The 22800-nt window shown below is 42.0% G+C and overlaps 1 protein-coding gene across 14 annotated transcripts in view; it reads left to right on the forward strand.

Annotated features, from left to right (window-relative positions):
• The window catches only part of CDK12 (cyclin dependent kinase 12), a 266008-nt gene that overhangs the window by 51913 nt on the left and 191295 nt on the right, over positions 1-22800 (forward strand). For 13 of the 14 annotated variants that reach the window (XR_004536806.1, XR_004536805.1, XM_033918517.1 and 10 more), the window contains exons 3-5: positions 1677-1853; positions 19142-19281; positions 21428-21598. Coding sequence is in view for 12 of the 14 variants with exons in the window: in XM_033918517.1 (XP_033774408.1) it covers positions 1677-1853; positions 19142-19281; positions 21428-21598 (488 nt within the window). In the remaining 2 variants the exon portion in view is untranslated. The remainder of the gene's footprint in view (positions 1-1676; positions 1854-19141; positions 19282-21427; positions 21599-22800) is intronic. The other variant, XM_033918520.1, reaches the window with a different exon arrangement.

Raw genomic sequence — 22800 nt, forward strand, 5'->3', positions numbered from 1 at the left:
GTGATGTCACCCATACGTGAGAATATCTGCCTGCTATCTCTGGATAATACCTGTTACGATAAGTAACTGTGCTATATGTGGCAACAGGTTAGTCAGCTTTTTCAGTGGCAGCAGTGTGAATGTGGAATAAGATACCAGGAATTTTGAGATTATGTAAAGGTAGTGACCAATTTCATAAATTGTTTAAAACGTATCATTTTGTGCAAGCTTTTTATGATTTAAGAAATGCAAGTTCTTTAATGATATTGTAGGCTGCCGTTAATTGAATATGATGATTTATATTGTTGATATATTTATGATGTAAATGGATTTTATGTGGTGTTTAACTCACTTGGGTATCAGGCAGGAGATACATTTTTAAATAAATTAATTTTAATTCTGAGCCTGTGGGACATTCACCTGGTGGGAAGGCAGTTTTTTGTTTTTTTCTTGCATGTACCTTTCTTAGAGAGGAAGTAACTTTATAGCTGTTAAGCATGATGGTGACAGGTTTTGTCCAGTGTAGCACTACTGTTCTCTCTTGACAGAGCTCTATTAAAGTATTGTCTTATTTGTTTTTTAAATATGCACATTTGTTTTTGTTGTTTTTATGTGGCTGTTTTGAGAGAGTGCTAGAGGGTGTGTAGTCATGTTAGTGCGCTTAATTTAGGCAAGTAACTGATTAAAACTGCAAGATGGCCAACTAATTTATTCAGCTTTCTAAGGCTTGGGGCATGGCATAAAATTGAAATATGAAATGAATGACTGGTTCGTTTTGCTCAGATCTGTATAAAGGCAGTATAAGTACATGGTACTTAATTTTTTGCATATGCTTTTCAGAATAGAAGTAGTCTGTAAGAGCAAGCAAGTGCTCTATATATGGCCTCCACTGCATTAACAATTAGCAGGAAACTAAATGACCTCCTTCTGGGGATTGCATCATACTTGTTATAATCCCAGTCAAACTTTAATAGCTGTCATTCATCCCTTGCACACCACGTGCAGATTCTCAGCTCAGCAAAGGTTCATTGTTAAACCATAGATTCCTATGGTAGCTGTGATCTACCACAGAGCAGGCACTATTATGCTGAGGGTACTCTGATAGTGTTAGATAGGCTAAGATGTAGTGCTTGTTTCAAGACTGGAATTATGATCAGGGCTTTAAGAGCTTTTTAGGTATAATTTTTTCATGCACCCCTTAAGTGATAGAACGATTTTTATCTTCCAGGTAAAATAATTGAAGGAAATGAAATAACAGCATGTTCAAGTTTGGGTTTCAAAGTACGGTAAATTGGAGATCTGTAGTTGAAGAGCATAACTTTTAGTGTAAAAAGTCCCAGATTACATGGCTTAGTTAAGCTGTTTGACAAGTGAATCTGGATAAACTACTAATATAGGAGGAAATAATCACTGTGATAAATCTTTGGTGCATTTGTAAGGCAGAGAACAAGATGGGAGAGGGAGCAGATGATTTTTCTGATCCATAAGAGGAATTTCTTAAATAAACTGTAGAGAGAGGATTGTTCTGTTTGTATATGGTTTATTCATTTCATTTTACTCATAGGCTAGTCTTGGAGCTAGTCCAGGAAGAATTCTCTAATGTGCTTTTTATCTGATCAAGTCAACCTTACCCTAAATTTTTCTTTTTCTTTTCTGGTTAGAAGTATGAAAATGACTTGCTGTTAACTGTATTTTAGCCCAAAGGAGAGCCTTCCACCCAAACCCACAAAGAAAGAGAGAGAACAAAGACCACGGCATTTACTCATGGATCTCCCACTCCCTCCTGAGCTTCCAGGAGGTGACCCATCTCCCCCAGAGTCCCCTGAACCAAAGGCAGCCACACCACCTCAGCAGCCCTTCAAAAAGAGACCAAAGTAAGTACCTGTAATAGTCCTAGTAGAGCAGGATTCACTTTTCCGATGTATTCAGTATGTTCATAATGGAAATTTCTGTTACATCTACTCAGGAGTCCATGCTAGGTGATCAATCCATTTCCACGAACCAGGTTTTACAGAAGTGTGTTACAACTTTCAGCACCCCCCACATTGCCAGTGGAGTTTAGTATCCCCTCTAGTTTTTTTCTTCTACAAGCAAACTGTGCAGAGATGTTTCTGATCTGCTTATTTTTGGTTATAAGTTCTTTTGTTCTGAAGCTTTGGTGCCCCAAGACCCCATATTTGGGGATTCTCTGCCTGGGAAAGCACACAGGTTCAGTGGAGACGGACTGTAGCTCGCAGAGCAAACTTTTGGGTGGAACTGTAGAGCCAGCCTGCTGTGTACTGCTTCAGTGCTCTCGGTTCATTCTCTGGGAGCCAGCTCGACTTCTGAATTTTTCAGTGGCTTGACCGCAGGCTGTGGGCGCCCTGAGTAAGAACCCTTAGTATATTGGGGAGCCGGCTATGTATTTTGATCCCCCCCCCACCCAGTTGCGCTTTAAGGTTCCGTGGGGATGGAATTCTTGGATGGCAGCCTGAAAATTTCCTGGTTTGGAGTTGTCATTTGAAGTTTCTGAGATAAAGTCCTTTTCCATCTCTTCCAGCTGCAAGGAAAGCTGACAGGCAGGCTCTTTCACAGAACTGTAAATGCAGCCCCATTATTTCCTATGAGAAAATTGGGGGGAGGGGGGCTCGATTTTGAGGGTTTCTGGGGTCAGCGTTAATGTCCCTCACCTCAAAACCCCTATTTCACCGTTTATTTTTCAAAAGTGTCTCCATGGGCCATGTTTTTACTGCGATTTTTCTAGTAGTGGCCATCTTGTGTTTTAAATGATCTTTTGTCTGAAGCTTCTATTTACCTCAAAACCCTTCGATTTCATTTTATGTGAAGTTAGTGCCATATGGCCGGCAGAGGAACTTCCATGTATTGCCTGCTGCAGTGTGAGGAAGGGGCGGGAGCCTCGAGCTTAGCCCCATCTGTATCCTGCAGGTCTGAGGAACAGCTATGGGTCTGGAAATAGGTAGAAAGTCTCGTCTGGAGCCCAAATTTTGTGAAGGCGTGATACATAGATGCGTGGAGTCCAGGGAACCCATGAAAGCCCAGTCTGAGGTTTTGCAGGGTTTGTTTATCTCCCCTGTACAAGTCTTATCTCCAGAATTTGTAAATCTCGCTGTTAGTCCAGGGAGCGTTTTCGCTTCCTGTGATTTATTTTTATTTATTTTATTTAAAAATTTGTATCCTGCTGCATCCACAGTTCTATGCGGGTTCCACTAAAACACACATAATCAAATTGTGACAAAACAAACATATAAAATAAAACTCTTGTAAAATTTACATTCTACTTATCACTACTCATTTTGTAAAAATATAAGCTAAAATTCTGCCTGCAATGAATGAAACTTCTTATATTCTTTCTCAAATAGCAAAGTTTTCACACCTCTTCTAAATTGCATCACAGTGGAAGACTGCTTAATTTCAATTGGCAACAAATTTCACAAAACTGCACCCTGCATGGACACCATAGACTGTCGTATTCTGGCCTCATCAGATTCAGTGACAGAATTTCAAGATTCATAATTTCTTCTCAGATAAGCAGACAGGTCACCAGCTCCAATGATTACTCAAAACTGGACTGGCAAGACGGGAGATCATACTCCATGCCTTTTTATTTCATGGCTCTGAGACCATCCTGGAAGAATCCGGTTCCCTGTTTAGGTTTAGCAGCCAAGATTCCTCTCTGGCACATGACCAGGGAGACAATTTTTTGATCTGCCAGCTATTGAAGTCTGTTTCTGTCCACCGTTTTCTAATGGATGCTACGAAGGGTGTTCAATAATTTATCTACCCAAGTATGAAAGAAAGCATGCATGTTGAAACGAGTCTGTGCATGTTGTGACATGTCTCAAGTTTTCTCACGCACCATTGTGTTTCAGTGTGAGTCTAATATTGCAAGAGACAGAATGTCAGGAGAGTCTTCCACAGGGCGGTTAAAGGTCTTGTCCCCATTCCCGCGGGGCGGTGAAAGGTCTTGTCCCCATTCCTGCGGTAAACCAGTTGCACATGTCCCCATACCTACGGATTTACTGCAGTGACCACGGTTTACCGTGGTAGAAGGTCCCCATGTCATTCTCTATTCCCAAACTAGACCCATCCAAGCTCTTACCCAGATCCAACCCCCTTTACTAATTGTAATTTAATTTTATTCCATTCATTTTTCATATACACACAATATACACAGATATAAATTCTCAAAACTGACACATTTTAATCACTATATATAAAATCATTTTCCCTACCTTTGTTGTCTGGTGACTTTATTTTTCTGTGCTTTTAACTATATTTCCAGGGCCTTCTTATCCATTGACTGTTTTTCTCTCTGTCTTCACTTTTTGCCTTGCTCTTTGGCATTAACTTAACATTCAATATTTCCATTTTTCTGCTTTCTTCTCAAAATCGATCTCTCACCCCTTCCCTCCCTATTTCCATGGTCTGACATCTCTCTCCTTCCCCCCCAGTGGTCCGACAACATCTCTCTCCTTCCTTGTCCCCTTTCCCATTCTGGTATCTCTCTCCTTCCCATAATCTGGCATCTCTCTTTACTACTACTATTATTTTTTCTATAGCACTACCAGACTACCCTCCTTTCCCTTCTATTCCCTGATCTGATATCTCTCCCTTCATTTAGTTATATCTTCCCTCCCCCCCAGTGTAACATTTCTATTTTCCTTCCTCCTTTCTGCTCCCTGGGGTCTATCTCCCTTTCCTTCCTCTTTTCTGGCCCCCCTTCCAGTTCAACATTTCTCCCTCCTTTCCACCAGTCCACCATTTTTTCTTTCTTCCTCTCGCATGCGTTTCCTCTGGTCCTCCTTCCTTCCCCCAACCATCTCTCTCTTTCCCTCTCCCTGAGTCCAACTTTTCACTCTCTGCTCTCTTCTTCTCCAGAGAGTAACATTTCTCCTTCCCTCCTTTCTGTCCTCCCCATCCATCTCGCCCTCTCCATGAGTCCCAACATTTTCTCTCTCTGTCCTTGCCTCTTCCCTTGAAGCATCCCTCCTTCCCACCCCCCAACCCAACATGCTCTCTCCCCAAGCACCATCTCATCCTCCCCTCCAGTGTATAGCACCTTTCCTTTCCCTCCCTTTCTGCTAGGTCCAGCAGCACCTCTTCTCCCTTCCTTTTACCTCCCCCCTGTCCAGCAGTACCCCTTCCTTGCTCCCCATGTCCATCAGTACCACTTATCTCTTCCCTCCTCCCCCCTGTCCAGCAGTACTACTTCCCCCTTCCCTGCTCCCCATGTTCAGCACCTTTTCTCCCTTCCCTGTCCAGCAATACCTCTGCTGTTACTGCTAGCGGCAGCTCACTGTGTGCTTTTAACTTTGGCACACAACTGCCACTAGCAGTAGTTTAGCCCGGTTTCATTGGGCAGCCTTGGGGTCTTTGCTAGGTCGGCCAGCTTCAATGATGCGATGCGGGCCAGCCTAGCAAAGGCCCTGAGGCTGCCTGATGAAAGCACATAGAGCTGCTGGTCCGGGGGTGCGGAGACGAGGAAGGCAGGATTCCCAGCAGATACACACAATGCAATGGTAGAAGTAGGTTGACACAGGCGCCGGAGCTTCTCTTCCTGCCCTGTGAGCTGCAGCACACTTAAAATCTCAAAAGGCACACTAGTGTGCCACGGCACCCAGTTTGCGATACTCTGTGCTACACCAAAGCATTGCTCCTCAAGGCTTCGGTCTCCTCTATCGAAGCATCACTCCTCACCGAGGCTATTCCTCGCCTTCACCAAAACCTCGGTCTTCACCTGTACCAACGCATCAGTCGTCACCTTCTCCAAAGTGTCGACCATTGAAAGATCGGTCATGGTCTCCAAAGCATCGCCCTTTTAGGTACCATTCAGCTTCTACAGAGTGTATGTGAAAACACCGTCGCGCTTCTGGGCACAGGTCTACTCCTTCCAGGCATTCATCTCCATGCCCTCCATCCTCAGAATCTGGGAAACATGCTACCAGATCCAAGCATCGCTCCCCTGCAAGTTCAGTCAAGCGTAAGCGGTCTGCATCACATGCTTCTTCACCTCAGTACCGTTCCAAGAGCCGGTACCCTTCTTTCATGCCTGAAGATTCAGATCTTCATTTCCAATCTACTCTTGGGGCTTCATGTTCCTCCTTGTTCCACTTCTCTTCGGAAACTTTCACCCTCAGAACCTGTCTCATTTACCCGTTTCATTAGACAGATGGGTAAGGACCTGGGGATAAAAATGGAAGCAGACTCCAAATATTCCAAGGGTATATGGAGGAGTTAGAAATCAGAGTAAACACCAAAAAGTCCAATAGGACAGAGAACCCACGGGTATAAAACAGTACAAAAGGAAGTGGGAACGGACAATGAGCACTCCACTGAAGATCACTGATGTAAAACCAACTTGTTTATTTCAGAAAAGGACACAAGCAGAAGCTGTGGACCTGACAGTGAAGTGTTCATTGTCCATTCCCACTTCCTTTTGTACTGGATTTAGAAATCAAGCATCCTCCTAAATAATTGCTTAAGCTTCCTATGAATGGCATCCTGAAGCACACCTTCTGTAAAAATTTGGAAACCCCATACTCTGTGCCAGCAACCCCTAGGAAACTGGACTCTCAGTATAAAGTTATCCCTAGTCCGGGTTCTGAAATACCCCAGTTGTCTCACCAGCCTCTGGTAGCGGAGTCTACTCTGAAGTCAGCCCCTTCTAAGGTTTACGCTATGGTACCTCCAGGGCGTGAAGGTAGATCGATGGACAAGTTTGGGAGGTGGTTATACAAAAACTCTTATGATGGCCAATAGAGTCTTAAATTATAATTTTTACTTTACATCATATTTCAAATACTTGCCTTCCCATCGACTACTGGATTTCAAACATATGTACCGCTTTCTCATTCAGCTCCGGCAGCATCTAGTACAATCTTCCTATAATGCCTTTGAGCTGTCATCCAGAGTTTCAGCAATCTCAATAGCCATGAGACGATTGGCGTGGTTGAGAATTGCAGATATGGACCCTAACATCCAAGATCGGTTAGCCAACATTCCATGCCTGGGGGATGAGCTGTTTGGAGACTCTATAGAAAATGCAACCAAGAAGCTCTCCGAGCATGAAAAATCATTTAATTCATTGCTCAGACCAAAATCTAAGTCTTCATCCTCTAAAGCAGGGGTCTCAAAGTCCCTCCTTGAGGGCCGCAATCCAGGCGGGTTTTCAGGATTTCTCCAATGAATATGCATGAGATAGATCTATGTACATGCACTACTTTCAATGCATATTCATTGGGGAAACCCTGAAAACCCGACTGGATTGCGGCCCTCAGGGATGGACTTTGAGACTCCTGCTCTAAAGGGTACAGACCATCTTCATCGTACCAGAAGCACTACACCATCTCATGGTTCTGAGCTCCTTCAGGTAGTTTATAAAGTGGTTTTAAGTTTATAGTGCTATTTGTTGTTTTTGCAGAAAAAGCAACGCCAGCAATGTCCTCAGAAGGCTCAGACACCTGCTGCTTCCAAGGCAAATCAGGCTTTATGACCATTTTATGCAGCTCATAACTTCAGTCAATATATTTCTGTCTCCCCCCTCTTTCCATCGGAGGTCATCTAATCCATTTCTATGACCGCTGGAAATCAAGATCATACAAGAAGGTTATTCTCCATTTCCTTTATGTTCCCCCAGATCACCTGCCAAGAGAGTTTCCTTCCAATCCGCTGCAGGCCTCCCTTCTCCTCCAGGAAGTCGAAGCTCTGTTCGTTCTCAGTGCCATTGAGAAGGTTCCTTTGGACCAGCAGAACATGGGGTTTTTCTACTGGTATTTCCTTGTCCCAAAGAAGACTGGAGGTTTCCGACCGATATTGAATCTCGGAGCTCTCAACAAATTTCTCGTCAAAGAAAAATTGCCGTCTCTGGTATTTTTGTATCCCCCTTCTGGATCACAACAATTGGTTATGCTCTCTGGATCTCAGGGAGGCTTACAGTCGCATTCCCATTCATCCAGCCTCTTGCAAGTTCCTCAGATTTCAGGTGGAAAATCAACATTACCAATACAAGTGCCTGGTAGTAACAGCAGCTTTACAAAGTCACGGACTCCATATCTGGATGATCGGCTCATCAAAGACCCTATGTCTCAGGGGGTTACAGTAGAGACACAACAGACTGTTTTGTCCCTTCAAAATTTGGGATTCAAAATTAACTTTTCCCAAATCTTAACTGCAGCCTTCTCAAACTCTGCATTTTTTTGGAGCTCTTCTAGACACTGTTCAACTCAGAGCATTCTTTCCCCAGCAGCGTCAAATGCTCTCGTACAACTTTGACAACAAGTGTCTACCCTTCCTTCACTCTCAGCGAGACACATGATGGTTCTCCTAGGTCACATGACCTCTACAGTTCACTTGACTCCTTTTGCCAGACTTCACCTATGGATTTCTCAGTGGACCCTGGCTTCTTAGTGGTCGCAGGCTTTCGACCCGCTCTCCCAGCACATTACAGTGACATCTTCTCTACGGCAATCTCTACAGTGGTGGATGCTCTCTTCCAATCTTTCCAGAGGTTTGCTATTTCAAACGCCCCCTCATCAGAAGGTTGTCACAATAGACTCATCAACCTACGCTTGGGGAGCTCATCTCGATGGTATCTATTCTCAGGGGCATTGGTCTGCCACAGATTGTCGAAATTACTTCAATCTTTTGGCACTCAGAGCGATCTTCAATGCTATCGAGGCTTTTCAGCATCTTCTTCAAGATCAGATGGTTTACATTCGTACAGACAACCAAGTAGCCATGATACTACGTGAACAAACAGGGAGGAACAGGATCCCTTCTCCTTTGACAGGAAGCTAAGAAGATTTGGAATTGGGCAATTCCTCACAACATTTTTTTGAAAGGTGTCAATATTCAAGGGGAGAAAAATTCACTGGCAGACAAATTAAATTGCATTCTGCAGCCTCACGAATGGATGCTCAATTCACCAACTCTCCATCAAATTTTTTTTCAATGGGGATCTGCTCAAGTAGACCTTTTGTGTCTCCCCGCAACAACAAACTGCCCCAGTTCTGCTCCAGACTCTATTCTCCTCATCGACTAGAGGCAGATGCTTTTCTACTTGAATGGATGAACAAATTCTTTTATGTATTCCCTCCATTTCCACTTATTCTCAAGGCACTTGTCAAATTCAAACAGGAATCTGCCACCATGATTCTGATAGCTCCTCGGTGGCCCAGACAACCTTGGTTCTTTCTTCTACTTCAGCTCAGCAGCAGAGAGCCACTTCGTCTACCAATATTTCCGTCTCTGCTTACACAGAGTCACGGTTTTCTTCTTCATCCCAACCTGCAGTCTCTACATCTTGACAGCTTGGTTCCTCTCGGCATAACATCACACCTTCAGTTTTCTCAATCTGTTGGAGACATTTTAGATGCTTCCAGAAAACCTGCCACCAGACAATGTTACAACTTGAAGTGGACTAGGTTTTCTACTTGGTGTGATCTTCATCTACCTCCTTGTCTTCAGTTCTGGGTTATCTTTTTCATTTATCTCAATCTGGCCTCAAATCCACCTCTGTTAGTCCATCTCGGTGCAATTCCTGCTTTTCATCACCGACTAGAGGAAAAACCTCTCTGCTTATCCTGTGGTTTCCAGATTTATGAAAGGACTTTTGAATGTCAAACCACCTCCAGTGGTTTGGGATCTCAATGTTGTTCTTGCTAAATTAATGAAGCCTCCATTTGAACCAATGTCTTTGGCTCATTTTAAATATCTCACTTGGAAAGTAGTCTTCCTCATTTCTCTCACATCTGCTCGCAGAGTCAGTGAGCTACAAGCTTTGGTAGCGGACCCACTATTTACAGTATTCCATCATGATAAGGTGGTACTCTGCACTCATCCAAAATTCTTATCCAAAGTTGTTACAGAATTTATTTCAATCAATCCATTGTACTCTCAGTGGCCTCATTCTCATCCTGGATAAACAGCTCTTCATACTCTGGACTGCAAGCATGCTTTGGCCTACTAGTTGCAAAGAACTAAATCACATAGATCTTCTCCACAACTTTTTGTCTCCATTGATCCTAATAAGTTGGGTATCCAGTTTCCAAGAGGCCAATTTCCAACTGGTTGGCTGCTTGCATCTCATCTTGTTATGCTCAGGCTGGGCTGCAACTAGAGAGTCGAGTCACAGCCCACAAAATTAGAGCTATGGCAGCTTCAGTAGCTTTCCTTAGATCCACTCCTGTTGAGGAAATTTGCAAAGCTGCTACTTGGTCCTCGGTTCATACCTTTACTTCTCATTACTGTATGGAATCCTTTTCCTGATGGGATGGCCAATTTGGCCAAACAGTATTACAAAATGTATTCTAAACGCCAACACTCCCACCATCTCATATTGGTTAGCTTGGAGGTCAACCACATGTGAGAATATGCTGCCTGCTTGTCCTGGAATAAAGCACAATTACTTACCATAACAGGTATTATCCAGGGACAGCAGGCAGATATTCTCACAACCCACCCACCTCTCTTGGTTGGATTCTTAACTGGCTTCCTGAACTGAGGAGCCACGCACCTACGTCGGGCGGGAAAGCACTTGTGCATGTGCGGTTAGTTGCAAACTTTCTAAAGTTCTTCAAGCAAAAATGCTTTTGCAGCTGTCCACATTGTGGCTTTGTGGATGAAGTCATCCACATATGAGAATATCTGCCTGCTGTACCTGGATAACAGCTGTTACGGTAAGTAACTGTGCTATATGCAGGATGCACCAGAAGTCAAAGACAAGCCTTCATGAAATTGAGAGAGCATAACCAGTTATTGTGATCAAAGAAGGAAGAAAAAAGTTACACAGGATAACATGTGAGCTATCGGTGGGCTAAAAAGGGGAGTGGGTCCCTGATGTCCAATTGAAAGAATAGGGAAAAACATCCTAAAAAAGAGGTAGTGGTCTCCTCCTCCCCTACAGCCATTCCCAAACCTCCAGCATGTGAAAATTAAGAGAAGGTATAGGAGAAAACACTTGAGGGCAGTGGATGCCTGTTGGAAGGTACTGTATATAGGGTGATGTCCACACAACAAAATGTCTTTAAACTCATCTGATAGTCCAAATAACTTTATTCATCCAATAAATCAATGACTCGATATGCTTATGTTTTGACCAAACAGGCCTGCTTCAGGAGTCTGCAAATATATGCATGCATAAATAAGTTGAAAACATGATAATGCATCAAAAAACAGAGACAAGCATATAAACATAAAAAAATACAAAAAAAAAAAAAAAGAGAAATATATATATATAATACATACACACACACATCAAAATGTCAATTATATATATATATATATATATATATATATATATATATATATATATATATACATACATACATACATACACATACATACATCAAAATGTCAATTATAAATAAAGGCAAACAAACTCAGACAACAAATTATGTGAATATCATGACAATGAAAAAAATGTATATCATACACATATATATTTACTCGACTAAAACTAAGGGCTCCTTTTACTAAGGCGCGCTAGTGCGTCTTAGCACGCGCTAAATGCTAATGTGTCCATTATATCCTATGGATGCATTGCCACGCGTTAGCATTTAGCGCGTTCTAAAACACTAGCGCACCTTAGTAAAAGGACCCTTAGTTAAACATTCAGTTTCAAAATGGTTCTCATTATACCTTATCCTGGTAGGGAAGAATATTTCTATTAAGATGACCCTAGTCCTGCAGCTTAATTATATCCTCTCAGTGCTTCCTTCTCTTTGTAAAAAATAATTTTATCATTGGATTGATCAACAATCGACATTCTTCATATGGAACAACAATAAAAAACTGAAAGCTTCTAAAGTAAATGGCAGAATGAACCTTCCTGATTTTTATTCCTATCATCTAGTCTCATTAGTTAAATATGGTGCATGTTGGATTCAAACAGATTGCTCCTCTTCAATTATTGCTCCAACCTAGTTAGAATTAGAAAAGCAAATCTGCTCGTCTATACCTATATCCAACCTCACCACCATGCATATACCTAAACACCTTAAGCAATTTACTTTACTATCTGCAACTCAAACTGCCTTACATAACCTGAATAAAGTAGCTAATCTATCTATATATTCTCATAGAGATATGTCTATTTGGAATAAGTCAAAGCTTAAACACAAAATAAATTCCTTTATTGGAAAAAAAGGCAGCAGAGCAACATATGGTCTGTAAACCAACTTTTATTCCAATAATCACCTGAAACCCTTTTCAAAATTAACTGAAGAGTATCCTTCTTTGAAACATAGGGAATCACAATGGTTATTGTTAGCTTCACTTATCTCATCTCTATCATTAATTCAATCCATTCTGGATGATGGTACATATATTAAGAAATGGTGTGATTTAATCCTTATACGAGGTAAAGCTGTTTCCAGTTTTTATAAACTCCTAAGGGATTATCATTATGTATGTAACACACTCTAAATGGTCTCAGCTTCTTACTACTTTTTTAAATGACCTAGAATGGAATACCTTTTGGTCTAAAGCATGGGTGTCAAAGTCCCTTCTCGAGGGCCGCAATCCAGTTGGGTTTTCAGGCTTTCCCCAATGAATATGTAAGAGATCTCTTTGCATGCACTGCTTTCATTGTATGCTAATAGATCTCATGCCTATTCATTAGGGAAATCCTGAAAACCCGACTGGATTGCGGCCCTCGAGGAGGGAATTTGACACTCATGGTCTAAAGTTAATAGACCGCTGCTTTCGGCTACACCAGGGCTGCCCAAGTCCGGTCCTCGAGATCTACTGGCAGGCCAGATTTTCAGGATATCCACAATGAATATGCATGAGAGATTTGCCTGCACTGCCTTCTTGGTATGCAAATCTCTCTCATGCATGTTCATTTTGGATATCCTGAAAACCTGACCTGCCAGTAGATCTCGAGGACCGGACTTGGGCAGCTCTGGGCTGGACTATTTCAACCCTTATAGTTCATTATGTGGAAAGCTACCTGGACTCCACCCAGAATGATGAAAGCTAACCTACTGAATATCGACAGCTGTTGGCTTTGCAACTCATTCTCTGACACTCTAATACAATGTTCTTCAACCGCTGGTCCGTGGACCGGTGCCAGTCTGCAGAAATTTTCTGCCGGTCCACAGGGCCAGCACGTCCCATCGGACCCAAGACGTTCTTCAGCCGCCGGTCCACGGTGCGATCAACGCAGCATCTTTGGGCCGGCTCCCTGAGTGCACAAAGGCGTGCGAAAAGGCTCCTATGTGCCACCTGAACCTCTGAAGCCTTCTCTCTGACATCGCAACGTCAGAGGGAATGCTTCCGGATGAGGCGCAGGAAATGCGTGAGGAGCCGCTGCCCACAGCTTTGTGCAATGCAGCACTTGGGGAGCTGGCCTGAAGACTTTGCGTTGATCGCACAGTAGACTGGCCCAAAGATAACACCGGGGGGCAGGCCAGAAGGCAAGGCACATGGAGGGAGAGAGACAACAACGGTAGGGGAAATGCTTTTATTTTTTTATTTAGTGATTGATTTGTCTGTTCAGGAAGAAATGCATTTGTTTCTTTTCTTCTGAGGTTGTACTGCTTGCAGAGTCTTGCATCTTAGAGTTTGTTTGTAAATATTAGTACTTTTAGTTTTTGGTTCTGCATTTGCATGGGGTTATCTATTTTCTGGTAGGAATGAATGTTAAAAAGCATACAGTGTGCTTTGTGTATTTTAATTTTATGGTTAACCATTATGTGTCGTTAAAACAATTATATTGTGTGTGTATATATGAAAAATGAATGGAAAAAATGGTGTTACAATTAGTACTATTACAGGGGCGGGGTCTGGGGTGGAGATGGGCACGACTTAGCCCAATGTTCAACTGCCAGTCCATGGACTGGTGCCGGTCCACAAAATAATTATTTGATTTCTGCTGGTCCATAGGTGTCAAAAGCTCTAATACACATGCTATTTGAATGTTTTAAAATACTACCTTTTTGGATAGCAATTTATTTGAATGTTTTAAAATACCTTTTTGGATAGAAATTTGATCTACTATCAGTCATCACTGGATATTCCACCGAGATAAATTTTTATTTATTTGCTCATTTATTTAGCCCGTCCTCCCAATGGAGCCCAGGGTTACAAGGTACATTCACAATAGGTCAAGACAGGACAGAGATGACCTAATTTACAATGTAGATATGACAAAAAATAAAATATATTATACTATGCAGCATTTGGGTGAGAATAGGTGGCACAGTTATATAGAACTCTGAATAATATAATGATAAATTTTGATATAATAATTCTTTGATCATTGCATTCATGTTTTGAAAATTCTATCTGTAAATCAAAACTAGATGACATACTGCTTTCATTAGGTATTCAACATGTTTTAAAAAACTGGAAATCTGCTAAGTTCCTCGACTATACCATTTGGTGGGCCTCCATTTGCATGTATGAGCGCTTTGATCTATATACTGCGGAAAAACATACTCCTTTCTCCTTATCTACTCTGAAAGCACTATGGTCTCCCATTGACACATACTTACAAAATAACCAATTACTAATATAATATACTTTATTAATGTTAGTTATGATAAGTCATATGACCTGAAGAGAATTTCTATGTTATATTTTATAGCGATGATGATATTGATTGATATTTTTCAGTATTTTATGGTTACCATTTTAATAAAGAAATTGAACTTAAAAAAATAAATTCTAAGCTTCTTATTCTAGGAATAAAAAGTGGATTTCCACAAGCCATCTCAATAATGGCCTATGGAATTTTCTTTTAGGAAATTATCCAAACCTTTTTAAAACCCCATTAAGCTAACTGATTTCACCACATTCTCTGGCAATGAATTCAGAGTTTAAATTACATGTTGTATGAGGAAATATTTTCTCTGGTTTGTTTTAAACCTACTACTTAGTAGCTTCATCGCATGTCCCCTAATCCTAGTATTTTTGGAAAGAGTAAACAAGCAATTGACATCTACCCTTTCCACTTCACTCTTTATTTTATAGACCTCTATCATATTACCCCATAGCCATTTTGTCTCCAAGTTGAAGAGCCCTAGCCACTTTATCCTTTCCTCATAAGCGACAGCGAAAAGGGCGAACAGAATGCTAGGAATGATTAAAAAGGGGATCACAAACAGATCAGAGAATGTTATCATGCTGCTGTACTGGGCCATGTTACGCCCCCACCTGGAATGCTGCGTCCAGCACTGGTAGCCGTACATGAAGAAGGACACAGTACTACTTGAAAGGGTCCAGAGAAGAGCGACTAAAATGGTTAAGGGGCTGGAGGAGTTGCCATACAATGAGAGATTAGAGAAATTGGGCCTCTTCTCCCTTGAAAAGATTAGACATGATCAAAACATTCAAGATAATGAAGGGAATAGACTTAGTAGATAAAGACAGGTTGTTCACCCTCTCCAAGGTAGAGAGAACGAGAGGGCACTCGGGATAGATTCCGTACAAACGTAAGGAAGTTATTCACCCAGAGAGTGGTAGAAAACTGGAATGCTCTTCCAGAGGCTGTTATAGGGGAAAACACCCTCCAGGGATTCAAGACAAAGTTAGACAAGTTCCTGCTGAACCATAACGTACGCAGGTAAGGCTAGACTCAGGGCACTGGTCTTTGACCTAAGGGCTGCTGCGTGAGTGGACTGCTGGGCACGATGGACCACTGGTCTGACCCAGCAGCAGCAGCAATTCTAATGTTCTTAAGTCATCTAATCTAATCTAATGCTTGACTTTATATACCGAATCATCATTCAAGGAAAGCTCGACTCGGTTTACAGTAGTTAAGTTAACAAGTAAAAACCATAAAAGAATAAGACTAAATTTGAATAAGTTAAGTGTTTAGCAAATAAAGTGGTTTTTAAAGATTTGCGAAAAGATTGAAGTGAGCCAGAACTCCTTAAAAGAAGTGGAAGGTCATTCCACAGTTGGGTTAGCTTAAAAATTAGAGATTGACTAAAAAACCTGACTTCTTTTAATTTTTGTCGCCCTTCTCTGTACCTTTTCTAACTCCGCTATATCTTTTTTAAGAGATGACGACCAGAATTGCACACAGTATTTGAGGTGTGGCTGTACCATTGATTTAACCTTTGTTTTCCATTCCTTTCCTGATAATTCCTAACATTTATATTTGATTTCTTAGCAGCTGCTGCACATTGAGTTGAGGGTTTCAACGTGTTCTCAACAATGACACCTAGATTCTTTTCCTGGATAGTGACTCCTAACACAGAACCCGGCATCACATAGCTATAATTCGGGTTCCTTTTTCCCACGTCCATCATTTTGTACTTGTTCACATTAAATATCATCTGCTATTTTGATGCCCAGTCTTCCAGTCTCTTGAAATTTTTCACAATCCTCTTGTGATTTAACATCTTTGAAATACTTTGTGTCATCAGTAAATTTAATTATCTGACTGATTATTCTCATCTCTAAATCATTGATAAATATGTTAAAAAGCAGCGGTCCCAGCACAGACCCCTGGGGAACTCCACTATTTACTCTTCTCCTTTCAGAATATTGACTAAACCTACTCTCTGTTTTCTGTTTTTCAACCAGTTTTAAGCCATAATAGGACATTACCTTCTACCCCATGACTTTCTAAATTTTCTCAGAAGACTTTCATGAGGTACTTTGTCAAATGCCTTTTGAAAATCCAAATACACAATATCAACTGGTTCATCTTTTTCCACATGTTCGTTCACCCCTTCAAAGAAATGCAGTAGATCGGTGAGGCAAGATTTCCCTTGAATAAAAAACCATGTTGGCTTTCTCTCATTAATCCATGCTTACGTATCTGTTCTTTCATTTTGTTCTTTATAATAGTCTCTACCATTTTGCCCGGCACTGACTTCAGACTCACCGGTTTATAATTTCCCGGTTCACCTCTAGAACCCTTTTAAAAAATAGGCGTCACTTTGGCCACCCTCCAGTCTTCTGGTACTATGCTGGTTTTTAAAGAAAAATTGCTAACAATAGCTCTGCAAGTTCATCTGGTCTAGGTGATTTGTCAAATTGACCCATTACATCATCCAGTGTTACAGAGATTTGTATGAGGTTCTCTGATTCATCAGGATGGAATACAATTTCTGGCACCGGTATCTGCCCCACATCTTCCTCAGTGAAGACTGAGGCAAATAATTAATTTAATCTCTCCTCTATGTCTTTGTCTTCCCTGAGAGCCCCTTTTATCCCTCATTTGTCTAGCAGTCCAACTGATTCTCTTCCTCTGAAGGTGGCTGGGGGCCCCTTTTGCCAAGTTGGCAGGCAGCAGTATCCCTGAGTCACAGATCCTGGTACCTCAGTGGCTTAGGGATGCTGCCAGTGACTGCTATACTTGGGGAGAGGGGGGAGTCCTGACTGCCTTTGGAGGAGGTCCTCAGCTGACGGTACTTGAAAATCCCCATCAGCCACAGTAAGTACTTCAACATTGGAGAAATAAAACTAAAAATGCATTTCCTTTTCTGTTGTACACAATACAAAGACATCTGCTATATACATTTCTCAAAGCTAACATATTTCAGTTAGTAAATTTCTTTTTTTACCTTTGGAGATTTATTTTTCCATCAAGTTGGTTCTAGCATTTCTCTGTATCATCACTCATTTCTATGCTGGATCATTCTCACTCTTTTCCCCTCCCCACTCCTGCACAGCATTTCTTCCTCTCTCCTCTACCCCTATGTGCAATGTCTCCCTATCTCTCTCTCACAATGTCCACCATCTTTTTTTTATTCTTTCCCTTGCTGCAAAGGGAGTGGGGACAGAGAGAGAGAGGGATCCAGGGTGCACCTCTCACACTCCCTCTCCTGCCACATCCAACATTTTTCACACTCTCATCCCCTGTACAATGTGCAGCATTTTTTGTCCCTGTCTACGAGCCCCATGCCCAACTTTTCCAAGTTTATTCTGTTCTTGATAAACCATCTATCAACATGTACCTAGACAGTTTACAATACTAAAAATTTAAGAGAATAAAAAATAAAAAAAATGGAACAATTCTTAAGAAATATATATTAAATAGACAAGACAAACGTGAAGGATCAGGGGTTAGGAAAGTGCAAAAGTGGGTATAGAGAGGGAGAGTGTGGTGCAGTGGTTAAAGCTACAGCCTCAGCACCCTGGGGTTGTGGGTTCAAACCCACGCTGCTCCTTGTGACCTTGGGCAAGACACTTAATCCCCCTATTGCCCCAGGTACATTAGATAGATTGTGAGCCCACTGGGCCCGACAGGGCAAAATGCTTGAGTACCTGAATAAACCCATGTAAACCATTCTGAACTCTCCTGGGAGAACGGTATAGAAAATTGAATAAATAAATAAAAATACATTTCTCCCTATTGCATCCTTTTCAATCTGTTCCACTGTTCTCTTTCCATCACCATATCCATCATTTCTCCCTCTCTGCTTCTCTTCCCCATGCATCTCTACTGCCTCTCTCTCTGCTATGCCTAACAGTTCTCCTCTTTCGATTCCTTCCCCCACCTCAGCATCTCTTTCCCTTCCTCCCTCCATCTTATGACCTAAGTTCTTACCCCCTTCTTCCCTCCCTTCTGTGTCCCAAGTTCATGCTTCCTCCCTCCTTTCTGTTTCTCAAGTTCGGGCCCCCTCGTTCTCTTGATCCCTCCCTTCTGTGGCCCAAGTTCATTCTCCCCTCCCGCGGGTGTGTAGCAGAGCCATCCAGGTGGGCCTCCTTCCTGCTTTTCAGCCCCACCTTCTTCTTCACAGGGCCGCGAGCAGCCATTTCTGCACACTGCATGTGGCTGACCTAGAAGCCTTCCCTCTGATGTCAGCTCTAATGTTGGAGGGAAAGCTTCTGGGTTGGCTACGGGTGGCGTGCAGGGAGTGCTGCATGTGGCTTTGTGGAAGGGCGAGTGTGGCTGGAGTGGAGGAAGGAGGAGGCGGTGCTGCTTGGACGAGCTTCCAACACTCATGAGAGCTCCTCAATGTGACTCTATCCTTGCAGTCCTTTATTGCATCTAGGAATTTTACCCCCCAAGTGCTCCCTGGTGTAATCTTTATCCAGTCATTGTGTATATACTGAAAACCCAATGGAACTAGATGTGCCCCAAGGACTGGGATGGGAATGACTGCTTTAAACTGAAAGTAAAATGAAGCCTCTTTTTGTGAACATCCACCTCTTTGCATAACTGAGGTTTGTTTGTTTTTTTCACACCAACCCCCCTATTCAGAATTTGTTGTCCTCGATATGGTGAGAGAAGACAGACTGAAACAGACTGGGGAAAGCGCTGTGTCGACAAATTTGACATCATTGGCATTATTGGAGAAGGAACATATGGACAGGTTTACAAAGCCAAGGATAAAGATACAGGTATTGGGAGGCAGCAGAATTGGTTATATAGAATTGTGAAATAGGCTTTGCAGAAATATCTGTGGTGCTTGGTTTACCTATGCTGTAAATATGCATGATATAGAGAAGCTGAACTTTTCCATTGGAGAGTTACTATAATAATGTTTGTTTTTATAGCAGAGAATATGTAGGGTACTAATGGCATTACAATTTTTAAATGTAGCATACAAGAGTAACTGAATTTCATCCAGTGGTATTCCAAGGGGGGGAAGGGGAAAGGACGGTCCACCCTGGGTGTAGCCCATAATGGGGTGCTTAGACGACACCTTCGAGGGCCAGTACTGGCATCACTAACTTCTTCCCAGCAGCAGTGTTCACAATTTGTTGCTGTTGTCGGTGTTGGGTCTTCTTCTCTGCTGGGTCCTGCCTTCGCAGAAACAGGAAGTAGGCAGGACCCAGCAAAGAGGAAGGCTGATGCCGACAAGAGTAGTGAATTGTGAACGTTACACTGCCAACTGGAGGGTGGCAAAGAGAAGAGGGAGGGGGAGAAAAATGCAGCACCCAATTGAGGAGAAGGAAGAAAAGGGAAGTAGACGAAAGAGATGCCAGACCATGGGGAAGGAAAGGAGATGCCAGGCCATGGAAGGGGGAGGAAGAGATTTCAGGGCATGGAAATGTAACCATGGGTTACAAAAATAAGTTTGAAATATGTTATAGTTTATAGGACAGAAGATCTGATAGAAGTTTTTTTATATTTTGAAGTGAAAAGTTTTGTTTGTTAGCTAGGTAATTTAATGATGTATTTGCCTGCCTGAAAGTGAGAATTCTGGAATGTTATGTCTGCATCAGCTCTGATGAGATCACGTAGCAGTGAGCAGTGCAGGAGAAAAAAATTGGGAAGAGTTCAGTTTGAAAGACAGTTTGGTCTGGGGTTTGTTTGAGAATAGTTTAAAATACATCACGGTTGGAAAAGTTAGGGAATTTCAATTATTTTTTCTTTTCTATGGTTAGTTAGAGAACATTAAAGCAACAAACATATTTTTCAGGGTGTTAGGGTTTTGCTCCCTTTGATTTCTTTAAGTTAGGAAGTAGGTTTGCTGTTGATCAAAACTGAATCTCAAAAGAAGAAAAAAAAGAAGCGCTGGTACCCAACGGCTGTGTAAAATAAACAACAGAGTCCTATAAGAAAATTTACATTTGAAATCTGTGAGAAAAATCTTTTGAAAGGACTAAATTCTATGATGAAAAGTTTATTTGGGATTTTATGTTAAAGTTATTTGGATATATATCTTTTAGAATTGTAATAATAAAATAACAAAAGCTCTTACTTCTTGTAATTTTTTTTTAAAGGTAATTTTAGATTTTATGTTTAACTTTTCCCTCTTAAGAGACTGAAAATAGGGAGTTTTGAAGAGGGAGGGGTTACAGAAAGGAAGGAGACAGAAGCCAGCCCAGGGAGAAAGGAGAGAGGTAAAGGAAAGAGAAGATAGCAGAACGTGGAGGGGGAGGGAGAGGTGGAAGGAGAGAAGAGAGATGTCAGGGCATGGGGGGAGGGAAGGGAAGGAAACTGAGATGGCAGACCATAAGGGAGGGAGGGAAAGGTGCAGCTCCAAGGGGGTGTTCCTCTGATCCCTTTTTACTGTATATGAGGGGTGTTAAAAAATAATTGGTCCCAGGTGTCACATACCCTAGGTACACAACTGGTTTCATATTTGGAGTTTGTTTCCCAAAAGGAAAAAAAAAAACACGAGGTACTAGAAATAAATTTTTCTGTTGCTGCTTCTGTACGAAAATGGGCTATAAATGTTTGAGGTCTTAAGAAATGCAGGATATATGTGAGCAATTTCCAGTCCTTTCAATTAGTCTTTTTTTTTTTTTTTTTCCTGTGGAGCGTAGCAATAGGGCTCACTGAAAAGTATCTGTTTTGATCCAGTTTGCCTTAAAAAAGAAAAATGCAAGTTGGTTACATCCATATAGTAGTCTTTTTCTTAAGAGGAATGAACCTTGACTATCTTTTAGCCTTTCTGCTTATACTAACCTTTTGGTATTCTAGCAAATATGTTTGGTAACTGTCAGAAATATTAGGACAAACTAATATTGCAGATGTTAGGTCCTCATGATGTGTATAATTCATACAGGTATGTCTTTTAATGCTCTCTTGTGGCAGGTGAGCTGGTAGCGCTGAAAAAAGTGCGCTTGGACAATGAGAAGGAAGGTTTCCCCATCACAGCTATCCGGGAGATTAAAATCTTGAGACAGCTCATCCACTGCAGTGTCGTTAACATGAAGGAAATAGTTACTGACAAACAAGATGCTCTGGATTTCAAGAAGGACAAAGGTAGAACTTGAAAGCCTTTAATTCTATTGTTTTTACTGTTGGGATGGAACTTATTTGCCTCGTAGCAAGGTTTTTAAAACTGAATTTTGAGGGGTTTTGAGGGTTTTCTAGTGTTCCTCTGTTACCTCCACCTGAAAAATTATATTTTTGCAATTTTTAAATTTTGGGATGTGCTTTTTTTAGCGCGAATTCGGGTCTGAAGGCCATCTTGGATTTTCAGCGACCTGGTTTTCAACTTCTCTCTGCTTCTTTAAAATTCTGACTTTTGCCAGGTTAAACTGCTAGAATGGAGTTCTTGAGGTCTCCTTGTGTGGATTCATACCAAATTTGCCGCCTTTAGAGCGTTTTTTTTGCTGCATGGCGCGGTTGGGGGGGAGGGGGCAGTACCTGCCAGATCAGCCTCCCCTTCGAAGAAGCAGGTGATAATATGCTCAGCTAGCTCATTGGGGTGGCTGCAATTGCTTTCGAGGCTCAGTTCAGCGGCGGCCGGCCATGAGATGGACTATCTGCAGCCTGTGAAACACAAGTCTAAGTCATCTAAGAGTGACTTTATTCCCCATTGTCCAGATATCTTCTCAGAGTCAGGAGATCTCTGTAGTCTGAGTTTCATTCCAGGGATCTGGCTGCTGGATGATCTTCAGTTCCTTCTGCGCAGTCTGTCGGCATTAGTCTACTCGGAGGTATCAGCATCTCTGCCAGCTACATCTATTCCTTCATCACAGCCAGTTCAGGGGGCTACAGTGGTGGATCTGTACCTTGCTGATCCTTTGCCTGGATTGGGAGATCTGGGTTTGGATGCTGGATCCACTGATCCTTTATGGCAGGGGTGTCAAAGTCCCTCCTCGAGGGCCGGAATCCAGTCGGGTTTTCTGGATTTCCCCAATGAATATGCATTGAAAGCAGTGCATGCAAATAGATCTCATGCAGATTCATTGGGGAAATCCTGAAAACCCGACTGGATTCTGGCCCTCGAGGACCGACTTTGACACCTGTGCTTTAGGGGCTCTGGAACCTGGAGCTGCTTCAATTGCTGTACACTTGTTTGAATTTGTGGTGCTGCCTGTTCTGATTGTGGAGTCTCTACAAGAATTGCGCTTGATCACCAAGCCCACCCCTTCTTCTTGTTCCACTTCTTCTCCCTGACTTTGCAGCGGGCGCTCGCAGTCCGCGAACTTTGTGGCATACAGATATGAGTTTTCTGG

The sequence above is a fragment of the Geotrypetes seraphini genome, chromosome 13, assembly GCF_902459505.1.
Source record: "Geotrypetes seraphini chromosome 13, aGeoSer1.1, whole genome shotgun sequence".
In the NCBI taxonomy this organism is placed as follows: Eukaryota; Metazoa; Chordata; class Amphibia; order Gymnophiona; family Dermophiidae; genus Geotrypetes; species Geotrypetes seraphini.